Genomic DNA, 21,055 nt, shown 5'->3' with positions numbered 1-21,055 from the left:
CCCTCTGGGTCCCTGGGCAGGCAGGACTGCTTCCAGACAGCAGCTATGAGGGGCTGAACCTGGATTATAGGGCTGCTCCCAGATATGCAGACAGACCCTGGTCTATGAGCCTAATTCTGGGGCATGCACAAGCACATCTCCCCAGACGAGGGTTCCCGGACCATGGCTGAGAGTGGCTGGCCAAGTTACAAGGCCATTTCAAGATCTGCAGTTGGACCAAGGCTGAAGGACCTGCCTCAGGGACACAGACAGGTGTGTCTTCTGGCAGGTCCCTAGGGGTGCAGACATCATGGCTGAGAGGGGCTGTGAGACAGATGTGAAGTGATATCTCCTTGTAGTTTTGGTTTGTATTTCCCTGATGCTGAATGATGTGGAACAACTTTTCATGTGTCTGTTTGCCAACTGCATGTCTTCTTTGGAGGAATGTTTGTTTACATCTCCTGCCCATTTTTAAATTGGATTATTTAGATTCTGGTTATTGAGGTGTAGAAGTTCCTTATATATCTTGGATACTAACCCTTTATTGGCTATATCATTATTGTTTTTGGTACAAGGGTAAATGGTATTGTTTTCTTAAATTCTCTTTCTGCTGCTTCATTTTTGGTGTATAGGAATAAAATAGATTCCGTCATTGATTTGGATCCTGCAAAATTAACATTTACTGAATTCATTCATCAGTTCTAGTAGTTTCTTGGTAGAACCTTTAGTGTTTTTTTACATAGAGTTACCATGGCTTCTGTAAATTACAAGAGTTCTATTTCTTCTTTACCAGCTTCGATGCCATTTGTTTCTTTTGTATTTTTAAAAATTATTTATTAATGTTTACTAATTTTTGAGAGCAAGAGGGACAGAATGTGAGCAGGGAAGGGGTAGAGAGAGAGAGGGAACACAGAATCCAGAGCAGGCTCTAGGCTCTAAGCTGCCAGCACAGAGCCCGATAGAGGGGTCAAATTCACCAACTGTGAGATCATGACCTGAGCCAAAGTTGGACATTAAACAACTGATCCACCCAGGTGCCCCGGTTGTCACATATTTCTTTATGTTGTCTACCTGCTGTGGGTAGGACTTCTAGTACAAAGTTGAAGAAAAGTGGTGAGAGTGGAACCCCCTGTCTTACTCCTGACCTTAGGGGAAAAGCGCTCAGTTTTTCACCATTGAGTATTATGTATTATTTCCGTTTTAAAGAAGGGAAATCATGTAAGAGAAAAGTCATAAACAGCGTTCCATTACAATTGAAATTTTTGTAACCACTTCACGATGTAAACATATATGAAATCATCACAGTGTACATCTTAAATGTATAGAACTTTTATTTGTCAATTATACCTCAATAGAGCTAGAAAAAAAAACCTCCGTTATTCGATGGACACCATTAAGAAAATTAGAACGAAAACCACAGACTGGGAGAAAAAATTTTTAAAGCACATATCTGGAAAACAAAAACAAAAACCATGTACGAGAAAAAATTTTAAAAAGCCTAAATATTCAGCAATAAGAAAACAAACAACCCAATGTAGGACAAGGGATGGGCAAAAGAGTTGAAAAAGCATTTCACAAGAATACGTATAGATGACAAAGAAGCACAAGAAAACATGCTCAACATTATTATTCATTACAGAAATGTAGAGTAAATCCACACTGCAACTGAACTACACACAGATGAAAATCGATCAAAGTGCAATGGCGAATCCTACAAACTATGGTCAAGGATATAGAGAAACTGGAACTTTTATGCATTGCAAATGAGAATGGAAAGAGAGACATTCTCGTTGAGATACTGTTGGCAGTTACTTCTTTAAACACTGTAAATTCAACTACCATATTATCCAGGCATTCCACATATAAGTGATTTACTCAAGATGAATGAAAGTATATGCCCACACACGGATTTATGTATAAATGTTCATATCAGCTTTATTGATAACTACCAAAAAAATGGAAAAACCCAAATGTCCATCAAAAAGTAAAAAGATCCAAATATTGTGGTGTATCTATTTCATGGACTACGACTCAGTAATAAACGGAATAAAGTATTGATACATGTACTGTGTGGATGGATCTTAAAATAATTATCTTGCAGAAAAGAAAACAATTCCCCAAAAGGGTTAAACCTTATGATTTCATTCATATACAATGCTATTAAATGCATATATAGTGACAGAAAACAGAAATGTTGCCGAGGGCAAAGGTATCTTATGCCATGAGGGAAGAGGAGGGTAAAAGGATTAAAAATGGACACAAGGAGACTTTTTGTGGTGACCTATATTCATTATCTGATTTGTAACCATGGATTCATGGCTGTATGCATGTGTTAAAACTCAAAATATATACTTTAAATATGCATAGCTTACTGTATGTCAGGTAAACCACAATAAAACTGTTTAAAAAGCACCCTTAGGGATTCCTGGGTGGCTCAGTTGGTGGAGCATCGCACTCTATTTCGGCTGAGGTCATGATCCCAGGGTCATGGAATTGCGCTCTGCATCCGGCTCTGTGATGAGTGTGGAGTCTGCCTAAGATTCTCTCCCCAACTCTCACTCTGACCCTCTCTCCTGGTCATGCTCTCCCTCTCTCTCTTAAAACAAACAAACAAACAAACAAACAAACAAACAGCATACTCTATATTAGAAATTATACTAACTACTGCTGAACAGGATAACAATAGGATAGGAGAAGTGTCACCCCAACTGAATGTACTGTACAAGCAGGATGTGTAAGGGAAGTTCACAGCCAACTATGGGTATCTTTCCTGCAGTAGGCAATATCATAAATGAGATAATAAATGCAGGAAACTTAATGAAGCCATCATATTTAGGTATTCAGAACACTTGAATCAATCTATCTATCTATCTATCTATCTACCTATCTTATCTGTCACTTCTATCCATCTAAATCTCTCTGTTCCATAAATTCATGTCTATTTCACTGATATCAAATGCAACCATCTCCTCATTTGTTTGGATTCATTTTACCGTGGAGGTGACTTATTAAGTCTCCATGTAAAGCCTTCATTTATTTTGTTAATTTTACCTTAAACTTATTTTTAGAAATAATTTCTACGTAAAATAATGAATTTTCATATAAAAAAGCATCCTTAGGCTTCATCCGAGAAATGAAATGGGGAAGATTGCTTTTCACAAAAATGCAGAGTGGTAAGAGGCAAATGTTCACAAGTATTTGTAAAATTTTTTGAAGTTCTAAGCTAAGGAAAAATACCTGAGGTTACCTGAAGAAGAAGCAATTCTTGGTCAAGACTGACACAAAAAACCTGCCTGACCTTGCAGCCTGCCTGGCACAGCTGGGGAATTTGGACCCAAGACTGCAATACCAACTCTTACCTAATTCTCTGCCCTGCTTGCTTGACCTACAGATTTTTCACTTGCCAATCCCCACAATCATGTCAGCCAATTCTTTAAAATCTCAATTTCTCTCTCTCTGTCTCTCCATATGTATACATACATATATATTTGTATGTGTGTATGCATGTGCCTATTTACATTACATTACATTATATTATGGTAGTGTCTGTTTTACTGAACACAAAGTCATTCCATAAAGATTTCTTTGATATACCTCACTGTCTCCACAGCTTTTCTAACGCCCTCTTAAGTCCTTGTTACTCATCCTTCAGAGAATTCAGTCACCCATTCTCCAGGAAATCTGCCCTGTCCTTTCCAATTCTCCATTATTCTCAATTTCCTTCGAATTTCTACTAAAAAGATATGATGTTTAACAACATTCCAATAAAGCTTTAGATTACTGGAAGTAAAAATAATGGCACTGATTTTCTTCCACATAAGAGGAAGGTTGCTATCATCTGGTAGGCTGAAGAAAAGCATGTTACACTGTTAAAATAATTTACTCATTAACATTTTATCAGAAATGTACTCTAAGTTTTCATTTAGTAAGAAATACATATAAAGTGGTTCACTTATGAAAGAATAAGCAACCTTCGATGAAATATTATACTCTTATGAATGTTAATTGCTGTACAAATCTAGAAAGTAAATTATGTAAAGTTAATTCAGAGCTAATACAATAAAATTCTTACAGGTATATGCAACACACCTTTGTATATATATTGTGAATGTAAAGTATCTATTCATTTAAGAGGGAATGACTGAAGAGTGATCATGAACCTCTCCTTAATCATAAATTTACCTGAGTCGTCATCAGTATTTTGGGGGGATGGTTGTGATAAGGATTTCTGAAAGGAGGGTACTTGATTATCATCTTGATCTGGTTCTTGCTGAGATTCATCCTCTTGTCTTCTTTTAACAGAAAATGAGATTGCACCTACAACACATCAGTACAAGATGCTATATTAACTAGGGATTTGTTTTCTAAAAGGAAAGGTCAATTTTAGGTTTTAAACATGCTTTAGTGTGAAACTAATAAGGAACCAAACACAAATTGTAGGTGTTACTACCAGATTTAAACCTGATGGTGGTACAGAACAATTTAATGGGAAATCCATTAATATTTATTTTAAGTATAAGTGATGGTCAGTTTTTATTTACAAAGTAGTGTCATACGTAGGTTCACAACTGGGGCTGTCTGTTACCAGCTGTGTCCCTCAGTTTGCCCAAATGTGAACTGGACGTGACACTGGTGGCAGCTGGTGACACTGGATAGTACAAAATGTCCCTGGTATTACACTGACTCCATCTGGGGCTCCGGGAGTGCTTCCAACAGTTTACGCATCTCTGAGTGGGCAGGATTGGCCCCAGACTGTGGCTGAGATGGGCTAGAGCCAGGTCACAGACTGCTTCAGAATCTGCAGTGGGCTTGAGGTTGGCAGGCCTGGCCACAGAATACGTATGGGCGTGTCACCCTCTGGGTCCCTGGGCAGGCAGGACTGCTTCCAGACAGCAGCTATGAGGGGCTGAACCTGGATTATAGGGCTGCTCCCAGATGTGCAGACAGACCCTGGTCTATGAGCCTAATTCTGGGGCATGCACAAGCACATATCCCAAGACGAGGGTTCCCGGACCATGGCTGAGAGTTACAGGGCCATTTCAAGATCTGCAGTTAGACCAAGGTTGAAGGGCCTGCCTCACTGACACAGGTGTGTCTTCTGGCAGGTCCCTAGCAGGGGCAGACATCATGGCTGAGAGGGGCTGTGAGACAGATGTGAAGTGGTATCTCCTTGTAGTTTTGGTTTGTAATTCCCTGTTGCTGAATGATGTGGAACAACTTTTCATGTGTCTGTTTGCCATCTGGATGTCTTCTTTGGAGAAATGTCTGTTCACATCTACTGCCCATTTTTAAATTGGATTAGTTTCTGGCTACTGAGTTGTAGAAGTTCTTTATATATCTTGGATACTAACCCTTTATTGGATATGTCATTATTGGTTTTGGTACCATTGTAAATAGGACTGTTTTGTTAATTTCTCTTTCTGCTGCTTCATTATTAGCATATAGGAATGCAATAGATACCATACATAGATTTGAATCCTGCAAAATTAACATTTACAGAATTCATTCATCAGTTCTATTACTTTTCTAGTAGAGCGGTTCGTTAGGGTTTTCTACATAGAGCATCATGTCATCTGCAAATTGCCAGAGTTTTACTTCTTCTTTACCAAATTGGATGCCATTTCTTTCTTTTTTTACTTTTTGAAATTATTTATTAATGTTTATTTATTTTTGAGAGCGAGATGGAAAGAATATGAATGGAGAAGGGGTAGAGAGAAAGGGAAACACAGAATCCAAAGCAGGCTCTAGGGTCTAAGCTATCAGCACAGAGCCCGATGCAGGGCTCAAACTCACGAACTGTGAGATCATGAGCTGAGCTGAAGTTGGACCGTAACCCAATGAGCCACCAAGGTATCCCTGGATGCCATTTATATCTTTATGTTGTCTAACTGCTGTGGCTAGGAGTCTAGTACTATGTTGAAGAAAAGTGGTGAGAGTAGATATCCCTGTCTCACTTCTGATCTGAAGGGAAAAGCTGTTTTTCACCATTGAGTATGATATATTATTTCCATTTTAGAGAAGGTAAACTGATACAAGATAGTTCAGTAGCTTCCCCAAAGTCAGTCGGCTCAGTATAATATAGGCAGAATATGTAGATGTGCATTCTGGTTCTAAGTCCATACTTTTTTAAAACTCAATTAAAACATTTAATTTTTTGAACACTTTTATGTTTACAGTAAAATGAGTGGAAAGTACAGAGTTCCCATATATCCCCCCTTACATTGCCTACTATAAACATCTTGAATTATTGTGATATATTACTTAAATGTTGAGCCAGTAATGATATACTATTATTAAGTAAAGTCCATAGAGTGCATTCTGGCTAGTTTTTTGTGTTAATACATTCTATGGCTTTGGCAAATATATAATTTCACGTACCTACCATTACAGTATCATGTAGAATAGTTTCACTGCCCTAAATATCCCGTGTACAATACTCATTCATCCCTTCCACCCAACGTATAAAGAACTGTCAACCACTGATCTTTTACCTCTTCTAGAATGTCATATAGTTTGAATCATACAATATGTAGCCTTCTTAGATTTACCTCTTTTACTTAGCAATATACATTTACGTTTCCCCCATATTCTTTGTGGTCTGATAGGTTACTGTTTTTATCACTGATAAATAACCCAATGTATAGATATACCACTCTTTAACCATTTATCTATTATATGACATTGTAGTTTTCCCCATAATTTGGCAACTATGAATAAAGCTGTTATTAACATTTACCAGCAGATATTTGGATGGGCATAAACTTTCAATTCATTTGGGGAAATACAAAGATGTATGATTGCTATATCATGTTATGAGTATGTTTACTTTTCTCATTTTTTCTTTTTTTGTATTTGTGTGTTTATTGACTTACTTATATATTTTAGGAGAGTGACAAAGAGAATACCTGAGTAGGGGAGAGGGGAAGAGAGAGAGAGAAAGGATCCAAAGCAGGCTCCACACTCAGCATGGAATCTGATGTGGGGCTCAATCCCACAACCCTGGGATCACGACCTGAGCTGAAGTCAAGAGTTGGATACCAATCCAACTGAGCCACACAGGTGCCCCAATACCTCTTAATGGACAGAACAACTAGACAGAATACCAATAAAGACACATAGGATGTGACCATCACTTAGAACCACTAGACCTAACTGGCTCATATAGAACATCCACCCATCAACAATGGAGAATCCAACTTCTTAAATCAACTTTGGACACTGTCCAGAATGGATCACACGTGAGGCCACAAGGCATATCTTAATAACTGAAAAAGATTTAAATCATAGAAAGCATGTTGCCTCATCACAATGGCATGAAATTATAATCAGTAACATAAGGAAAAAAGGAATGTCACAAATTTGGACACTAAACAACATGCTTTTAACCAATATTTCAAAAAAAACTTAGAAAAAAATAGAAGTCTGAAACTATATAGATGATTGACAATGAGAACACAGCATACGAAACTGGTGTGATGCAGTGAAAGCAACACTAAGAGGGCAACTCATAGCAGCAAAAGCATATGTTAAAAAGAACAACCTAAAATCAACAACCTAGCTGCACACAATACAGAAGTAGAAAAAGAAAAGCAAATTCAACCCAAAACTAGCAGAAGAAAGGAAATGATAAAGATCAGAGGTAAATAAAACAGAGAAGAGAAAAGCAAAAACCAGAAAGTTTCTCTCTTTGAAAAGGTCAACATCACTGGCAGAATTTTCAAGTGATTAAGAAAAAAGAAATGAAGACTCCCATTAATAAATTCAGGAAAAAAGTGGGGACATTACATTGTTTTCTCCAAAATAAAAAGCTTTATAAGAGACTACAATGAACCATCATATGCCCCCCAAATTGGGTAACTTAGATGATATGGACAATATCCGAGAAACACACAATCTACTAAAAATGCTCATGAATAAAAGAAAAACAGAACAGACATAAATCTAACAAGGACATTGAATTCGTAACAAAAACTCTTCCCACAAAGACAAGCCCAGGACGAGATGGCTTCATTGTTGAATTCTACCAAATACTTAAAGAAGAATCACTATCTTCTTTTTCTCAAAAACTTAAAAATTGATAGAGGAGGGAAAACATAGCCTCGTTCTAGGAGGCTAGCACTGCCGTGATACAAAAGCAGACAAAGATAGGGCAAGAAAAGAAAATTAAAATCCAATATCCCTGATGAACACTGATACAAAACTTTTCAACTAAATAGTAGCAAATCGAATTCAGCAGCATACCAAAAAGATTCTATACCATAGTTAAATGGTTTTTATTTCAACAAAGAATGAAGGAATGAATGAATGGTGGTTCAACATACAAAAATCAGTGAGTGTACTGTAGCACATTGACAGAATGAAAAAAAAAAAAAACACATGATAATCTTGATTGATGGATAAAAGTGTTTGACAAAATTCCACATCAAAACGTTCATGGCAAAAATAAATTAGGAATAGAACTTTCTCAAAATGATAATAGCCATACATGAAAACAAACAGCTAATATTATACTCCCAGTGGTAAAAGACTGAAATTTTTTCCTTTAAGATTAGAAACAAGATAAGGATGTCTCTGGTTTAGGCTTCCACTCAACATAATACTGGAATTTCTAGTCAGAACAAGTGTGCAAGGAAACGTAGCAAAGGTATCCATATTGGAAAGGAAGAAGTAAAATTATCTGTTTGCAGATGACACAATCTCATATGGAGAAAACCTTAATGATCATGGACACAAAAAGGATAGACCTAATAATAAATGCGTTCACGAAATATGCAGGATACAAAGTCAACAAACAAAAGCAGTTAAATTTCTATACACTTGTATTGAAAAATTTTAAGTGGACCTAAGTAAAACAACTCAGTCAGATAAAACCATGATTTGGATAAACTTACATAATGTTAAACAACGTGCGCAAGGAATAATAAGGAAACCTAATCAATATTTCAAGTACGATGAACTAGTCTCAAGATTTAAAAGCACACATTCTCCATTCTTTCTCATTTCAGCCTACTTGTATACTCAGCACATTTCTTCTTTCTCCAATACACCCATCCAAACGTTATTACACTTTTATTGTCCCTTAACAAAGAGAAATGGAACAATCATTTGTAAAACAATTCAAAAGCCCTACAGGAGTGTAACAAGACCATATGTTAGATACCAACAAGAGAAATTAAGTATTTATCTTAAAACTTAGAAATAAGTGAAGAGAACTATGGAATTATAGGTCTATTTAGTAGCTTATCTTTTAATTGAAAGAACACTTTGAAACAATGTTTCTTAGAATTATGCCACTAATTTATGCACAGTTATTTTCCCAATAAAAAAATCTATGTTCTTGGGAATATAATTTTAATTTTTTTCCTAAACAGTTACATTTTTAAATTGCATTTTTACTTTTGGTTATGAATTAGCTAAGGTAGAAGAGACAAGCAGTCAAATTCTTATAAACTTATTACAAAGAGTAACATTAGACTCAGTAAGTATCAGCAATGAACCTTCAAACCAAATGCCATCAATAATGATTATGAAAATATGTGTTTCAAAAGATGATAATATTTTTCCACACTAGGCACGTGTGATTCCTTTGCTCCCTATATTCCTCCGTTTGGGCCAAGGCCAACCAACCCAAAGGGAAGAAAGGTAAATAAAAGGTTGATTGTTGGTGGTTCAGTTTAAAAGCATGACAGGAAAACTAAAGGACTGCTTTGGAAAAACTATAGGTATACAAGACATAATAGTGTACAAAGCAACTCTCTAAGATACAGCATTATTGACTTAATGGAGGTTTTCAGTTTATCTGAAATGAGTGTTACCAAAAAAAAAATCCAATAGGGATCATAATTATAGCTATTATATTTTCAATAGATCAAGCTTTTATTCTGACAAATGGATTTTTTCCCCTCTGCTAAACGCTCTACGGGTTTGATTTTTTCAAAATGTATTTTAAACAGTCAAACCAACATTTCCTAGTATATAGTTTGGTTTTCATTAGGAATTGTTTTTCCCTAATTTCATACTATCTTGTAAAACGTCAATATCAGACTCAAGTTTAAAGCCTGAGCAATGCAATTTAGTACCAGTGGTTAGCCTTTTGAAAACAATGTGAAATCATTTATTGAATGCTTACTCTGTGTTAGGTATATGCTAAATGCCTCCCATTCATTACCTATTGAACTCCTTTAATAAACGTATAAATTAATTCCTCACTGGACTCATTTTCAAGTTCAGCAAGCTGGGCTGTAGAGAAGGTTGGGTAACTCACTCCAGGTCACATAGTAAGTGACAAAGGCATAAATAATACATAAATGTATTTACCAAACGTAGAATACGGAAAATGGCATATTAAGTCATGCCTGAATATCACCAAATACACCACAGAATAAGTGGGCTTTTGCGTGGAAAAATAGCAAAGTAACTCACATACTTACAAAACATTTATTTTTGGTCTAGAGTAATAGGTTTCAGATACTGCCCACTGATTATCTAAACTATTTCACCCCTTAGAAAACTTCCAAAAATAAGTTTCCATGACAACAGTTAAACTTGGCAAGGTCTTTGGCCTCTTTGCACTTGGTCTCCCTACACCCACCCTCTTCCTTCCATTGGCTTCATGCTTCACCACTCCCTATTGCTAATGAGGAATACTGTGTTTAAGGAAATTTTCTGTATGGCTGGGCTTTTATCAACTTGTGAATTTCCTGGAGGGACATGAATTCTGTCAAGAAGTGTTTTCATACATATCTACTCTACGCACATTATACCACACATGATTGAATGAATTTTCATTGTTTTGTTTCTCTACTATACTATCCTATGAAATCTGAGTAGCAAGACTAAAGATGAAAGCCTGAGGAAATCTCTGCTAATCCTTCCTTCTTCTATCTTTTTCTTACTTCATTTTTACCACCTTCCTAACTCATTTTCTTTTGTTGTATTTTCTCTCTGGGGGACCAAAAGGCAAGGTGGAAAAACAAAATTTGGTGGCTAATGAAGAACAGAGATAAAGAGTCCAGTGTTGTGGCCATATCTGCTTTTATTCTATGTACAATACAGCTCTTGTTTTCTACTCCATTTAAGCGCCTTATTTTTATGATAAAATGCATAGTAGCCTAGTGCCCAACTGTAGCCCTCTAGGCTCCATTTTCTTTTTCTGTGGTTTTATGCTGTTTGCTGTTTATATAACAAATTTTTGAAATGTGTAACATATACGACAAAAAGGATTAATAAAATCTACAGGATTCAGATTTCTGTTGTAAAGGATGGCTGATTACGTTTTTGCTTAGGAAGAACCTATGCTTTCATTACTGGGGCAAAACTTTAAAGCAGCAACAATCCAGACTGCCATTAAGGACACATGTTTCTTCCTGATTCATGCAAGAAAAAGGTGATAAATTTCATTTCATTATAACTGAAAACTTCTGTTACCAGTTCAGGATGTATACATATATCATATCGTCACAGTGAACATCTTAAATGTATACAATTTTTATTTTCAATTATCCGTCAATATAGGTAGGAAAAAAACTTCTGTAATTCGATAGACACCATTAAGAAAATTAAAACAAAATCACAAATTGGAAGAAAAAATTTTAAACCACATATCTGAAAAAAAAAAAAAAAAAAACCATGCATCCAGAATAAATTTGAAAAAGCCTAAAAATTGAGCAATAAGAAAAGAAACCACCCAACATACAGGAAATGATGGGCAAAAGAGTTGAAAAAGCATATCGTTAGAAGACCTATAGATGTCAAAAAAGCACAAGAAAACATGCTCAACATTATTATTCATTACAGAAATGTAGAGTAAATCCACACTGCAACTGAACTACACACAGATGAAAATCGATCAAATTGTAATGGCCAATCCTACAAACTATGGTCAAGGGTATAGAGAAACTGGAACTTTTATGCAGTGCAAGTGAGAATGGAAAGAGAGACAATCTCATTGAAATATTGTTGGCAATTACTTCTTTAAACATTGTAAATTCAACTACCATATTATCCAGGCATTCCACATATAAGTGATTTACTCAAGATGAATGAAAGTATATGCCCACACACGGATTTATGTATAAATGTTCATATCAGCTTTACTGATAACTACCAAAAAAAGTGGAAAAACCCAAATGTCCATCAAAGGTAAGTACAGCAGCATATTGTGGCTTATCCATTCCATGGACTACTACTCAGTAATAAAAGGAATAAAGTATTGATACATGCACTCTGTGGATGGATCTTAAAATAAATATGTTGCATAAAAGAAAACAATCCCTTAAAAAGGTTAAACTGTGTGATGTAGTGTATATACAATGCTATGAAATGCATATATAGTGACAGAAAACAGAGAAATGATTGCCAAGGGTAAGGGTAGCTTGTCGTGCGAGGGGAGAGGAGAGTAAAAGGATTAAAAATAGACACAAGGAAACTTTGTGGGGTGACCTATATTCATTATCTGATTTGTAACAACGGATTCATGGCTCTATGCATGTGTTAAGAATCAAACTATATACTTTAAATATGGATAGCTTATTGTATATCAATTAAACCACAATAAAACTGTTTAAAAAGCACGTTTTGGGGGTGCCTGGGTAGGTCAGTTGGTTGAGTGTCCAAGTCTTTATTCCTTTCAGGCCATGACCCCAGACTGTGGGATTGAGTCCTGCATCGGGCTCTGTGCTGAGCATGGAGCCTGCTTAAGATTCTGTCTCTCTCTCTGCCTCTCTCACCTGCTCATGCTCTCTCTCTCTCTCTGTAATGTAAGTAAATAAATAGCACACTTTGTATTTCAGATATTATACTTAACACTGCTCAGCAAGATAACAATAGGATTTGAGAAGGGTCACCCCTAACTGAATGTACTGTGTAAGTGGGATGTGTAAGGGAAGTTCACAGCCAACTATGGGTATCTTTTCGCAGTAGGCAATATCATGAATGACATAATTAATGCAGGAAAATTAATGAGGCCATCATATTCAGGTATCCAGAACACTTGAATCAATCTATCTATCTATCTATCTATCTATCTATCTATCTATCTATCTTGTCACCTCTATCCATCTACATCTCTCGTTCCATATATTCATGTCTATTTCACTGATATCAAATGCAACTATTTCCTCATTTGTTCGAATTCACTGCTTCTGGGGGTGGCTTCTTAAACTTCCATGTAAAGCCTTTATTTATTTTGTTAATTTTACTTTAAATTTATTTCTAGAAGTAATTTCTACATAAAACAATGAATTTTCATATTAAAAAGCATCCTTAGGCCTCATCCGAGCAATAAAATGGGGGAGATTGCTTTTCACAAAAATGCAGAGGGTAAAAGGCAAATGTTCACAAGTATTTTTAAAATTTTTTGATGTTCCAAGTTAAGAAAAAAAGAATGAAATGCACCCCCCCCAAAAAGAGTTTTAGTTTCAGAATTTCTGAATGATCTTCAAACCCTACTAACCTCCACTGGTTTTCCTTGATTCTTCACATATTAGAAAAGCATCTTTGAAGGGTGATTAGAATTTAAAAATTTTCATGAAAATGTATGAATAAATTATTTATATAATGCCCTATAACTGAGATTCTTTTTTTCTAGTATTTAAAATGTTTTATAATTTATTTATTTTTATTTTTTATGTTTATTTTTGAGAGAGAGAGAGAATACAAATGGGGGAGGGGCAGAGAGAGGGAGACAAAGAATCCAAAACAGGCTCTAGGCCCTGAGCTGTCAGCACAGAGCCTGACGTGGGGCTCGAACTCACCAACTCTGAGATAGATCATGACCTGTGCCGCTGTCAGACGTTCAACTGACTGAGCAACCCAGGTGCCCCTACTATTTATTTTTGAGAGAGACAGAGTATGAGTAGGGAAGGGGCAGAAAGAGGGGGAGACTCAGAATCTGAAGCACGTTCCAGGCTCTGAGCTGTCACCACAGAGCCTGTCGCAGGGTTTGAACTCACAAGCTGTGAGATTATGACCTGAGCCGAAGTCGGAGGCTTAACCAACTGAGCCCCCAGGCACCCCATAAAACTGAGATTCTCATGCAAAAATCTTACATGAGAAACACCAATGACTTAGGAAATCATATTTTCCTTCTATTGTAAACAAGTCCTCATAAAATACACAAATTCTTTTGACTGGTAAAGTAGGACACAGACACACACAGACACACACACACACACACACACACACACACACACACTCACACATAGAATAAGAGAAAGATTTCTTTTTGGTAACAATGCTACATGTATCTTAGCAGTTCAAAATACAAATATAAAGAACAACCTGAATTTATATGCAATAGAGCATCGACAGCCTACTTTGAACTCCCAGGAAAAACTATTTCTAATAAATAATCAAGAATTACAAGTGAGTGTTGGGCCAAATAAATGGAGGCCTCGTGACAAACACTGGAGATGCAAGAGTGTCTTCCTTTTGCTTAATAGAGTAGATGCAGTTATCAAATTTATGTTTTTCTCCAAGTTTATAAATTTTTGTTCTCATATTTTAACTGCACTTCTGTTGCACTACCAAGTAATTTCTAAAGTATATTAGAAACAATTTTATGTTTGAAATGTATTGCTTCTTACATTCAATAGTGACCAGATACCTGCTACTGGATGCCAGATGTTGGTCTAGAGGTCAAAGGACATATTATCTAGCATAAAGACAGAAAACAGAGCATACATCACTCACTGATCTAGCACTATGAATGAATTTATCTGTAACCAATAACCCGAGTGGGGCTTGAGACTAGAATTTGATCTGGGGGACGGGAGCAGGAAGACACAGTTGAGTGCTCCCAAGCCCTGAAGGGTAATACCACACAGATGGCTAAAGCTGTCATGAAACATCAGACCACAGGCTGCATGGGGAAGTGGAGATGGTCAAAGCAAAGAGGAGAGGCCAAGAGAGCAGGAGAGGATCCAAACAAACCCAACTCATTCTCTCCACAAAGCCTCAAGGATCTGCTTTTGCAAAACATTTCCTTTACCTGAGAAAGCAAGAAAATGCTTTATACGACCAACATTTGTTTTGAAGAGCAGTGGAATCTGATTGTTCTTCAAGCCTATACGACTATGTGGCAGGCCATATTGCTGATGGCAACAAGCCAGTAAAATCCAAATTCAGTTTCAGTCAAGTTTCTGTCATTTTTGTTGAGACAGACTAAGAAGACTGGGGATAATAGGAGCTATAAATCCTCCTGTAAATCCCTATCATATTAGGAAATTTTAAAAATGGGAGTTAGTATATTAAATAAGTGTGGTAAACATTAACTGAACACCTACTCAATGAGCACTTTTCATATATTCTCACTTAATGCCCATAACCACCCTGAAAGATTAAACACCATCAATATTTTACATGTATGAGAAGTGACATTCAGTGAGGTCCAGGTCACACAACCAGAGAATGATATAATCGGAGGCTGAAGTCATGTTTGACTTCTGAATGTATTCCTTTGCAACACAGTAAAATAAGAAATAGAAAAATAGGAATACAGTAGTAAGTAGGAACGAAATAGGAAAGAGTAAAATAGCAAAAGATATGCAATTTTGCCACTGCAATGTGGTGGTTAGCATGAATATACTGCCTAAGCTTTAAATGAAAAATGACAATTTAAGTAACACTACTTTTGCTCAGCATCACACTCTGAAGACACATGTGACAAGCAGTGCTTCTTATCACATACAGTATTAGAAATCAGATTTTGAACTTAATTTGTATGTTAAAGATGGTAACTGGTAATATACATCTTTCTGGACAGAGTATAATTTCAGAGAGTAGCGGAATGCTAAATATAAAGATGACTTCTATCTTGTTCAAACATAGGCCTAACATAGGAACTTTATTGTGCACACATTAAACGTTTTGTTTTGACACTAAACAGAAGTTTATGGCAAAAATTTTGTAAAGTCTTTAGCAAAGCTGACTAAAAGCTTGTTTCCAATTGTTTGGACGAGGCTTTCTTGTGCCAGTGTCATAACAGATTTCATTCTAGTGTAAGAAATTCCGAACTGCAAATTTGCAGAAATGAATCTTAGCTGTAATTTGCAATTGTGTTGAACTGAATGAATACAATCACTTTTCAGCAAGTAAAAGAGCACTTGAAGCTCCTATTGAAAAAATAGAAGGGAATTGTCCACTACATCAAAATGGATCATTGCTACCTATTTTCTGGAGCTACCATATTATCAAGGGTCATGGATAATAAAAAAGAATTTCAGACTATACTATCATGCATGTTCAGGGTAGAGAGTAAATTTACTAATATGACTGGAAACCACTTTAAACGTGGATTCTCAATATTTAGTTTTGTAATGTGGAATAAACAACACACCTTGGTGAGTGCACTGAAATGTGCTCATAGAGTGTTCTATACCATCTAAACATTTGGTAGTGTGAGTAAATGCTATATGAAAATATTCTTTAATCTTCAAAATATTTTTACTGAAGATATAATAGATATATAACATTGCATTAGCTTTAGGTATAAAAATATTCTTGTTGGGGCACCTGGGTGGCTCGCTTGGTTAAGCATCTGACTTCAGCTCAGGCCATGATCTCACGGTTCATGGTTTCAAGCCTCACATCAGGCTCTGCACTGACAGGGTGGAGCCTACTTGGGACTCTCTCTCTCTCCCTCTCTCTGTGCTCCTCCCCTACTTGTGCTTTCTCTCTCTCTCAAAATAAATAAATTTTCAAAAATATTCTTGCTGTTTAGAGGTTATTTTAGGCCAAAATGCCATGATTAATACATTAAATTATTTCATCTTAATTTTTGCTCATACAATTAAATGACTTATAATTCATTAAATGATCCTTGTTATTGCCTTTCTCTTTTGTATGTCTGTCAATTCTGTGGACAAAGGTAAGATACTCAACTACTCAAGTTCATCCCACCCCTTCTTTTAGTCACAAGTAAATGTCATTAACGATTGTTAAGAATTTATAAAGACTTTTTCCTTGGAGATGAAAAAGTAAGAGTTCATAAGGGTTAATTATCAAGTCTTAGACCCAGATTAATAAAATAATTATACTAATTAACAATTAGATAAAAGTTGTTTTAAAAAATTTAGAGATTGTCTTTTACAGTACGTTGGAAGAGATGTTCAGAGAATCCTCTCTCAACTGAAAATTTTAAGTTAAATGCACACACAAGCTAGGAACAGGGATCCCCTGTTTTGGGTCATCAATGGAAATGACATTTGTTGTGGAATATGGGCTAGTCTGTGGTGGCCTGGAGTCTTGGATCTTGGGGTCATAATTGAGAATCAGGGAACAAAACCCTGAGCTAAAAAGGCCACACTTACATGGCTGGGGTCCAGATTTCACATTATATTTTTGGACTTCCAGGTCCCAAATTAATTATTTAGCTTCTTAGCCCTTCATCTCTCATCAGAGAAAGAGAATCAAGAGGTATCCCTACAAGTTGAAAACGTCTCTTGCTTGTTATTAAAATTTGCTTTTTAAAGTTATATTATAATGCTGATATTCACAAGCTGGAGGGCAGTGAGCTGATCCATGTGGCAGCCTCATAAGAATCTAAGAACAGTTATTCCAGAGACACATGTGCTCTATGTAGATTATTAAAGAACTGGAGAAAATTATTAGAAAAAGTGATATGTAGGTTATATAAACTTATACAAACTTAATTTTTACACGTTCAAGTTCATTTTCTTAGTGCAATGTTAGGACTTGCTCTATATTGCCAACATGTATGATTATAGCTATCTCTAAATCATATTCATGAAACACATTGTTATTGCAATCAAAATAAATTTAAGGATTATTGTTACTAAAGTATATGCTAACCACTAAAGCCCAGTCATTTGCTTTTAAGCTTAATCATTTTCACCTAAACATTAGTCTTGTCTAAAAGCTCAAACTTCTATCTGAGACAAATGGAAATTTAGTTGTGTATTTCCATACTATGAACATGCAACAGGTTATTACTACATCTCTATATTTTGTTACATACTAATCCTGTAATAATGGATGCTTTTTGCATTCTAGGTCACTATCTAGTTATGAAGAAGAGAATTAAGCCATCATGTTTTAATGCATTCAGTCATTAACACAGGATTTCTACCATGCCTTCATACACAGTATTTTTTGTTTGCTTGGTTTTGTCTGTCTCTATTTTCCTTTAAGATCACGTGTTTTCTTTTTTTTTCCTTTTTAAGTTTATTTCTTTATTTTGAGACAGAGAAAGAGAGTGCAAGAGAAGGAAAGGGGCAGACAGAGGGAGAGAGAGAGAATCCCAAGCAGGCTCCATCCTGTGAGCTCGGAGCCCAACATGGGACTCAAACCCATAAACTGTGAGATCATGACCTGAGCCAAAATCAAGAGTCAGACAGTTTACTGACTGAGCCACCCAGGCACTCCTAAGGTCATGTGTTTTCATATCTAGGTTGACTGACTGAATATTTTTCCATTTTTCTGAAATTTGTTGACATAAAAAGATAATTTTCAAATAAACAAAACTGGGGTTTCCTTCTCTAATAAATCGATCCTACTGATCACTTCTTTTTAAGTTTTAAATTTAATTTTTAATGATTTTTAAAAATTTTTTGTCAGTTTTTCATATTAAGTTTTAATTTCAATTCCAGTACAGTTAACATACACTGTTATATTAGTTTCAGGTGTACAATATAGTGATTCAACAATTCTATAGATTACTCAGTGCTCATCAAGATAAATGTACTCTTAATTCCCTTCACCTATTTCACCTATTTCCCCACCCACCTCCTTTCTGATAACTATCGGTTTATTCTCTGTAGTTAAGAGTCTGTTTCTTGGGGCACCCAGGTAGCTCAGTCAGTTAAGCATCTGACTTTGGTTTAGGTCATGATCTTGTGGTTTGTGAGTTCAAGCCCTGCTGACAGCACAGAGCCTGATTTGAATTCTCTGTACCCCTCTCTCTCTGTCCCTCCCCTGCTCATACTCTCTCTCTGAAAAATAAATAAGAAAACTTTTTAAAAAGAAACCATTTCTCGGTTTGCTTTCTTTCCCCCTTTGCGTGGTTCCTTTTTTAAAGTTTATTTATTTATTTTTGAGAGAGAGAGAGAAAGAGAGAGAAAAGAGAATGAACAGGGAAGAGGCAGAGAAGAGGGAAAGAGAGAGAATCTCCAGCAGGCTCTGCACTGTCAGCTTGGGGTCTGATGCAGGGCTCCAACTCATGAACCATGAGATCGTGACGTGAACTGAATCCAAGATTCAGACACTCAACCGACTGAGCCACCCAGGTACACTTCACTTGTTTTGTTTCTTAAATTCCACATACTTAAATCATATGGTATCTTTCTCTGACTTATTTCACTTAGCATTATACTCTCTACCTCCATCCATATCATTGTAAATGGTTAGATTTCATTCTTTCTTTATACCACTTCTTTATCCATTCAACTGTTGATGGACACTTAAGCTGCTTTCCATAACTGCCTATTGTCAACAATGCTGCTATAAACAGAAGAGCGCATGTGTCCCTTTGAATTAATGTTTTTCTATTTTGTGGGTAAAAACCCAGTAGTGCCAGTACTGGATCATAGGGTAGATCTATTTTTAACTTTTTGAGGAACTTCCTTTCTGTTTTCCACAGTGGCTGCACCAGTTTGCATTCCCACCGACAGCACACAAGTATTCCTTTTCTCCACATCCTCTCCAAACTTGTTGTTCCTTGTGTTTTTGATTTTAGCCATTCTGACAGGTGTGAGGTGATATCTCACTGTAGTTTTGCTTTGCATTTCCCTGATAATGAATGAGGGTGAGCATCTTTTCATGTGTCTGTTGGCCATCTGGGTGTCTTCTTTGGAGAAATGGCTGTTCATGTCTTCTGCCTAGTTTTAATTGGATTATTTACTTTTTGGGTGTTGGCTATTATAAGTTCTTTATATATTTTGGATATTCATCCTTTTTAAAAGTATTTTTAATGTTTATTTATTTTTGAGAGAGAGAGTATGCGCACATGAGTGAGGGAAGGGCAGAGACAGAGTGAGAGAGAGACAGTGACAGAGACAGAGAATCCCAAACTGGCACCACAATGTTAGCACAGAGCCCAATGCAGTGCTGGATGCAGGGAAAACCAGTTTTCCCCCAAAATTTACCAGAAGATTTCATTAGTTTTAATTATACTTCTGAATAGTAAGAATCAATGTTCTTAAGTGACCTGTTAAATTGTGGTTCTATATTCATAACTTCCAAAAAATAAAATCTTATAATTGAAAATAACTGAGATTTTATCAAACTAATTTAATATCTCAGTAATAACAATAAACATTCTATAACATTTCTGTTTTTTTTCTCTTAAGTTTATTCATTTATTTTGAGAGAGAGAGAGAGAGAGAGAGAGAGTGAGTGAGAGGGCCAGGGAGGGGCAGGGAGAGAGAGAGAATCCCAAGCAGGCTCTGCACTGTTAGCTCTCAGCCCAATGTGGGGCTAGAACTCAAGAAACCATGAGATCATGAGCTGAAACCAAGGGTCGGACGCTTAACTGATTGAGCCACCCAGGTGCCCCTAAGAAACTATTTTTAAAAGGAAGTATAGTTGACATATCTCACAGTTAATTATATCACCTTCCTTAGTGTTGCTTACTCTCAGAAGCACATTCGACTCTCCTTTCTCCCTCATCTCTCCATATCCAATGTTCATCACATGCAGGTGTGGTGGACACTGTATTGCATCAACCACATTCCTTGACAGGAATGAAGGACGAACTTCTGTAACTACAGGGAATGAAACTGGAGTATGAAAATCAGGCCAGTCCTCTTTGGGCATTGCCTTGACTTGAAAAAAAAAATGCCTCATCCAAGGTCAAATCTCCTTCCACATGTAGTCTACTTTTAATGACCAATCAACACAGCAGCATAAAGGCCCAGTCTCCTTCCCCTAACTTGGGACGACTCCAAAGGGCCATCCTAGCTTAAAAGGTCCCAAGTGAGTTGACTAAAAGCCTTCACTGGGCCTGTCAAGAAGCCCAACCTCTTTCTCCCCCTGGTCAATATACCTTCTTACCTTTCCTTTCCCAAGGGTTGATCATAATATATACCCTAAGAAATGTCCTGCCAATCTCTCATCTCAG

General features: G+C 36.4%; 1 protein-coding gene across 1 annotated transcript in view; it reads right to left on the bottom strand.

Moving 5' to 3' along the window:
* Positions 1-21,055, bottom strand: part of CFAP47 (cilia and flagella associated protein 47) — a 550,869-nt gene that overhangs the window by 164,813 nt on the left and 365,001 nt on the right. Inside the window, exon 50 of the mRNA XM_030305764.1 lies at positions 4,162-4,296. Coding sequence (XP_030161624.1) covers positions 4,162-4,296 — 135 coding nt within the window. The remainder of the gene's footprint in view (positions 1-4,161; positions 4,297-21,055) is intronic.

This window comes from Lynx canadensis, chromosome X (genome assembly GCF_007474595.2).
Source record: "Lynx canadensis isolate LIC74 chromosome X, mLynCan4.pri.v2, whole genome shotgun sequence".
Taxonomy (NCBI): domain Eukaryota; kingdom Metazoa; phylum Chordata; class Mammalia; order Carnivora; family Felidae; genus Lynx; species Lynx canadensis.
Note: the sequence above shows the minus strand (reverse complement) of the source record. Positions and strands in the feature narration are given on the sequence as shown.